Genomic DNA, 6,267 nt, shown 5'->3' on the forward strand with positions numbered 1-6,267 from the left:
CTTCCACGGGTTCCAGAGGATAAGAAAAGACAAAAAAGGAAAATGCAGACGGTGGTGGACTTGTGAAAAAAGGGGCAACAACGGGAGGTCCCAAGAAAACTTACCAGGATAGACCAGGAAGTCACCCCCGAACTTGCCAGCAGCACTGAGGAAGAAGCCTCGCTCCCACAGGTCTCTGTAGATGCTGTAGCGAAGCTCATGGGCAGGACGGCCAGCATGGGGCCAGTCTTTGGACTGGACACGCCAATCCAGGGGCCTAGCCTTGATGGGCCGAGGCCTAGCAGTGGCCAGCTGGACCAGCAGGGCAGACCTGGGCAAGGGGGCCACCCCATTTGAAGGCCCTGGCTGTGGAGAAGAGGAACCTGGGGGAGGTGAATACAGGAGACTTTAGTGAATCCAAGGATAAGGTCTCCCATCCTCCAGACAGTCCCAGGCCCTAGATTCCGCCCAGGATTCCCAAAAGATCTCCCCCCTCCTCCTGCTGTTCCCTGGATTCCACTCCCACCCTCACCTGCTTCCTCTGGCTCTCCAGGAGCCTGGCTGGCGCTGGCCTCACTCTCAGAGAAAGCCGGTTTCGCACCGGCCTCCTGGCTCTCGCTGGCCCCTGATTCCTGTTCCAGCTTCTGCTTCTTCGCAGCCTGGCCCTCCGCAATCTTTTCTAGGAGCTCCTGACGACGAGTCTCACGCGCTTCAGCTGCCAGGGCGCTTTGCTCCTGGAAGCCCTGCTCTTGCTGGCGTTTGAAGGATGCCAGAGCCTGAGAAGTAAACCAGAGGGAATCCCAGAATCCAAGTCTGCCCTGCCTTAGGAAACCAGGAACCCTGACTCGGTGACTCCTCCCAACCCCAAAGCCCGAACCAGGGGATCCTAGTCTCCTACATTCACAGTATTCCACAATCCAGGGCGCCCAGACCCCTCCCACCGCAGGGACCCAGAGTCCGGGTGTCCTGCCTCTACTTCCGCAGGTCCAGGGCTTTCGCGTCCCCGGCCCGCCCCTTACCAGGCTGTGTTGGCGCGGATCCGGGCGCGGGGCGCTGACCAGGGTCACGGCGCCGATCTCGGCCAGAAGCCGTGCCTCTTCGGGCATCAGCAGCAGCGGGAGGCCCAGGCGCGAGTTCTGGCGGGGCCCGCGGGGCAGAGCGCCCACCGTGCGGCCCCCAACTCCCAGACGCTCCCGCAGTGCCTGCACCGCCTCGGCCCCCCATACCAGGGAGCGGCCGTTCGCCACCTCCACCACCAGCATCCTCCTGCGGGAACCAGGGGGGCACAGCGGTCACCGACAGAACGCTCTCACCGCCTGGGGTGGGGGTGGAGGGTCTCAGCGAGACCCCGCCCCCGAGCCTGGGAGGTGGAGCCTCGCCCGGCCGCGTTCGCCACCTGTCGATTCTCCAGACCAGGCCCCGCCCCCCGGACGCCGGACCCCGCCCCCAGGGCGCCGGATCCCGCCCCCGGGCAATCCCGCCAGGCCCCGGGGCCGCCGAGACAAGGGGCCGCCCCTCGCCGAGTCGCTGGGGCGCCGCTCGGCCCTCCAGACCCTGAGGTCAGCGTTCCGGCCATCTCGCCTTCTCCGGTCGGAGAGAAGCCTCCCTTAGCGCGGGGCCACGCCCCCTTCGAGTGACTCGGTACTCGGCCCCTCCCCTTTCCAAACCACCGAGGCGTGGCCTCAGAACCTCCTCGCGCAGCGTCAGACGCCCACAGTAGAAGCCCCGCCCCCGTCCGGCGCAAGGCTTTCGGGCGTTCGGACCTCCTCGACTCGGCCGAACTCGCAGCCCCGCCCCCTCCCGAAGACGAGCGGCCGGGCGTTCGGGCGCCTTCGGCTCCCGTCAACCCCGTAGCCAGGCCCCGCCCCCTCCGGCCGCCAGCGCTCCCGGTTGGGGAGTGAGTACCCGGCCCACTGAGCGAACCCCACAGCCGGAGGCCCCTCCCACTGAACATCCGCCCTCCGTTCCCCGCTCGAGGGCTCACCCCCTCGTGAGCGCTCCCCTCAGAATGCGGCACCGTCCTCCGATAGAACCAGTTAGTCACCTCGTAAACACCAGCTAGCAGACCCGGCGGAGCCACCCCCTACGTAGCGCGCCACGCGCTGCTTCCTCCACCCCTCCCCATCCCGACCCCCTGCGTCAATTTCGTCACGCCGCCACCTCAGCGAAGCGGGAAGTCTGGGATCCGCCCCCAGGGCGCCGTAGCCCCGCCTTCCCGTGAAGAGGAACACCTTGGCCCCGCCCCCGCGAAGCGAACCTCCCACCGCCGCTTGGGTTCCGCCTCTAGGGAAAGTGAGGCTAATTACCTTGGTCCCGCCCCTGTGGCTGTTAGCCCCGTCCCCTTGGAACGCTCCAGATCACCGCCTCCTTCGTGTTGCCTAAGTCTGTGGCCCCGCCTCCTTCTCAAAAACCCCCCAGAAAAAAACCCGTATCTCCTAATCTGAGTCGAACAGGCGACGTGACCCCGCCCACATCCGGCCGAAGCTCTTGGCCCCGCCTACATCCGAACAGGGACCTCCGAAGTACATCGAAGCTTGTGGCCCCGCCTCCAAACTGCCACCGATTCTGACCGAAGGAACCCGAAGCGGAGGCCCCGCCTCCTCCCTGTCCGGCCGTGTCCCTCGGAGTCCGAAGCTTCGGGCCCCTCCTCCTTCCAAGCCCGAGGCCCCGCCTCTTTACGTGCTCTGGGCTCGGCTGCCGTGAGGGCCAGGTGCGGCGGCGGAGTGGTCCTCGCGGGCGTCCGGAGCCGGCCGCTTCCCTGCGTGGCCCGCAGCCTGACGGTGCCGCGTACCCGGGCCCGGACCGCGACAGAGCGGCGCGCGCTGGGCGGGGGAGGCGTGGCCGGAGCCGGGGCGCCCGTGGGGCCGGGACTGCTCGGCCGCCTCCTGCCCGGCGGGCGGCGCGGAGCCGGGCCCAGGTGGGCCGGGGCGGGAGCGAGGCGGGGGGCTGCGGAGCCGCCGGCCGACCGGGTCGGGCGTGGCGCCGAGAGCGAGACCGAGCGGGGAGTGGCGTAACCGCCTGTGGCTCTGCCGGGGAGGTCTGACCTGCGCTGGGGGGGGGAGCTGGCGGGGGCGTTCTCCGGGCTTTGGGAGGAGGTGAAGGCTGGAGCCTGGGTTCTTGGAAAGGGAGGGCCGATTTCGTGGGTCCTCGAAGGAGGAGGAGGTTGGGAGCTCTGGAATTCTGGGCTCTCCAAGGGAAGGGCCCGGGACGAAGATTGTTGCTGGGTTCTCAGAAAGAGATGTCTCTTTGGGTCCTCCGTGAGGGTAGGGGGAGTAGCTTTGATTTCTGCGAGCGCTGAGAGAGGGGCTGAGAGGTCTGGATTCCTGGGTTCTTACAGGAGAAGAGGACTGGTGGCCTGGGTTCTGCAAAAAGCGGGGCTGGGTGTGGATTCCTTTATTCTAGAGGGAGAAAGGTCCTGGAGGTCCGGATTCCCCTGTGCTTAGAGGAGAGGAGCTGAGGGTAGGAGTCCATGATCCTCAACAACTGGGGACTAGGGAGAGTGGATTCCTGAATACTCCAAGGGGAAGGGGCTGAAGGCCCTGACTCCTGGGTTCTCACTACGAATCTCTGCCCTTCCCCAGACCATGTCGCCTGAAGAGTGGACTTATCTAGTGGTTCTTCTTATCTCCATCCCCATCGGCTTCGTCTTTAAGAAAGCTGGTGAGTCAGGTTCCCTCCCTAGTGGAAAATTGGGGGGGTGGGGGAGACTGGGCAGGGGACTCCCTTGGAAGGTTCCAGGCTTATGCTGTCCCTTCTCCCTGCAGGACCTGGGCTGAAGAGATGGGGGGCAGCAGCTGTGGGCCTGGGGCTCACCCTGTTCACCTGTGGCCCCCACACTTTGCATTCTCTGATCACCATCCTTGGGACCTGGGCCCTCATCCAGGCCCAGCCCTGGTGAGGATTTGGTGGGGGAGCGTGGGGAGGGGGGAGCAGAGGGGGATGAGGAAGCAACCTGTTTCCTCCTTTTTGCTTTTGTCTCTGGGTGTCTCTTGTTTATCTCTGAATTCTCTGTGTCTTGGTCTGTTTTTCTTCCTCTCCTGCCTTTTCTTCTGGGTCTCATCCCTGTGTGTTTGACGTGGTCCTTAATATCCAACACATATTCAGGAGACAGGAGGACTTGTGCTGGCCCTGCCGCCATTCTCGTTTCTATTATGTCTTTCTCCCTTTTTCTTGCCTCCCGCAGAAAAAATGGAGGACCGGAGGGTTTTCACCCGAAAGCTTCTCTTGAGCCCTCATTCTGTTCTCTGTTGTGGCGCGTGTTTGTGTGGCTGTGCCCCTTCTTCCACGGCCCCCCCCATTTTGTGTGGGAGGTGGGGGAGGATCTGTAGCTAGAATCTGGGGGAGGCAGAGGCGAAGGCCCTGTACTCAGCACAGCCGGCCTTCTGCCTTTGCCCCAGCTCCTGCCACGCCCTCGCCCTCGCCTGGACCTTCTCCTACCTCCTGTTCTTCCGCGCACTCAGCCTGCTGGGCCTGCCCACTCCCACGCCCTTCACCAATGCCGTCCAGCTGCTGCTCACGCTGAAGGTCGGACTCCCCCCCCCAGCCGTCCCTTTGTGTCAGATGAGCTCCCCAGCCTCACCTCCCCCTCGCCCACTCCCATGGGGAGCAAGGGAGGCGGGCTTTTGTCTCCCACGCACCCCAGGGGTGGGACTTCACCTCTCTCCTGCTCTGGGGCCGGTCTTCACCTCTCAGCTATTCTCTGGGGTAGAGAAGTACCTCCCCTCCCACCCAGCACCCACGGAGTGTAACTGTCGGGCGTCCTTTGGTGTTCGCAGTGAGCCGGGGCGTGAGCTAAGCGCTCCACCACCGTGTTCTGGAGGAGTGAATGTTGGTGGCGAGCCTTTTAGCAAAGTAGGAAAAACAGCTTTGGAGAGAAGGCACTTATCTAAGGGTGCAAAAGCAGGACGCCTGCGTCTGGCTCTAGATCACCTGGGAAGATGGGTGAAAGCAGAGTCCCAGGCCCCACCCCGGCCCGAAAAGTCAGGAGCTGCTGGGTGCTGAGCGCCAGGACAGTCAGGCGAGGTAGCGAACCGGGTCTCGTCTGCATCCTGGCTTCTCCCCGGGAAGGCGAGGACAGGCAGGAGTGAGGGGAAGAGCCTTTCAGGGTGTCGGAGCAGCGTGTGGAAGGGAGCGGGCCGGGGCCAGCCATAGCGAGTGTTCGTCAGGAGAAGGAAGGGGAACGGGGCCGCGGTGAGGGGTTTGAGCTTCCCGTGTGGCCCAGGATCCACCAGAAGTGGTGATTTGGTTTGTTGCCCCAAGAGGTAAAGTGACCAGACTTACGTGTCTGGAAATAGGCTCTGGATGCTGACGGAATTGCCACGGAAGGGGCAAGAAGATGAGGACGGCCTCCTTGCTCAGAGTCCTGCTGAGAAGCACTGGCGGCCTGACCCAGTCAGAGCTCCAGCCGGAAATGCTGCACTGGGGATAATCTGAGGAGCCAGAGGGGACAGTGTGGGAATCCTGGGCCAGCAGCAGGGGAGCCCCCACCTTGAGATCGATCTAGGGGCACAGCCAGCCCCACGTGATCTTACAAGGGAGGAGAAGCCCAGCCCGTATTCCTGCCTGCCCCCTCTCCGCCTGGGGCTCTCGAACGGCAGAACCCGCTGGGAAGCTGGAAGCCAGGCTGAGGCCTGCTGCTGTAGGCTCAGCCCAGGGTCTGCGGAGACGGGTAGAGAGTGGGTGTGGGGGGCGGGCAAGCCACACACATTCGGCCCCCGGTGGGGGGGGTGGGGAGCAACACAAACGTGACCGAGTCTGGAGACCTACGGGATTGGATTTGGGGAGTCAGGAAGGTTTCTGGCCTGAGCGATGAATGGCTGCTGGGGACATCTGCTAAGGAGACGGGCTGAAAGAGGACCCACTCTGGGGAGTGGGGACACTGTTCCCCTCTGGATGTGTGAAGTTTGAGGACCCCTGTAGGCATCCGACGACTAATGACAAGAGGCACCTTGAGGGGTTTGGGGGTTGGAGGAACGAGCCCAGCCCAAGGTCACAGTTTGGAGATCATGAGAGCATGAGTGGTATGAAGCCACAGGCTGCAGAAGAACCCAAAAAGGGGAGCACAGAGATGGAAGGGCCCAGGAGGGAGGGTTGGGGACACCCACTGATGAGAAGCCACCGCCCTGGCACTCCTGCCTCCCGGTGCTCAGAGCTGCCCACAGGAACGAACCTCACTCCCAGGGGCATGCTGGCCACAGCATCCCTTGGCTCCTAAGAGGTGGGGGCGAGGAAGGCCCGGCCTCTATCTGATCTGTCCCCCGCCCGTGGCCCCCCCCCCCCCCACCCCAT

General features: G+C 63.9%; 2 protein-coding genes across 4 annotated transcripts in view; one reads left to right on the forward strand and one right to left on the reverse strand.

Moving 5' to 3' along the window:
- The window catches only part of TSEN34 (tRNA splicing endonuclease subunit 34), a 6,791-nt gene extending 4,382 nt beyond the window's left edge, over positions 1–2,409 (reverse strand). The window contains exons 1-4 of one of the 3 annotated variants that reach the window (XM_040633883.1): positions 2,286–2,409; positions 999–1,245; positions 512–755; positions 105–362 (exon numbers count right to left, since the gene is read on the reverse strand). In XM_040633883.1, the coding sequence (XP_040489817.1) occupies positions 105–362; positions 512–755; positions 999–1,241 (745 nt within the window). In that variant the 5' untranslated portion in view covers positions 1,242–1,245; positions 2,286–2,409. Of the gene's footprint in view, positions 1–104; positions 363–511; positions 756–998; positions 1,246–1,963; positions 2,169–2,285 lie in introns of those variants that run through there. The other 2 variants (XM_040633882.1, XM_040633881.1) reach the window with 2 other exon arrangements.
- Positions 2,410–2,745: 336 nt separating this feature from the next.
- MBOAT7 (membrane bound O-acyltransferase domain containing 7) overlaps positions 2,746–6,267 on the forward strand; it is an 11,331-nt gene continuing 7,809 nt past the window's right edge. The window contains exons 1-5 of the mRNA XM_040634397.1: positions 2,746–2,896; positions 3,561–3,639; positions 3,744–3,873; positions 4,377–4,503; positions 5,274–5,306. Of these exons, the coding sequence (XP_040490331.1) occupies positions 3,564–3,639; positions 3,744–3,873; positions 4,377–4,503; positions 5,274–5,306 (366 nt within the window). The 5' untranslated portion in view covers positions 2,746–2,896; positions 3,561–3,563. The remainder of the gene's footprint in view (positions 2,897–3,560; positions 3,640–3,743; positions 3,874–4,376; positions 4,504–5,273; positions 5,307–6,267) is intronic.

This window comes from Ursus maritimus, unplaced genomic scaffold (assembly GCF_017311325.1).
Source record: "Ursus maritimus isolate PB19 unplaced genomic scaffold, ASM1731132v1 scaffold_19, whole genome shotgun sequence".
Taxonomy (NCBI): Eukaryota; Metazoa; Chordata; class Mammalia; order Carnivora; family Ursidae; genus Ursus; species Ursus maritimus.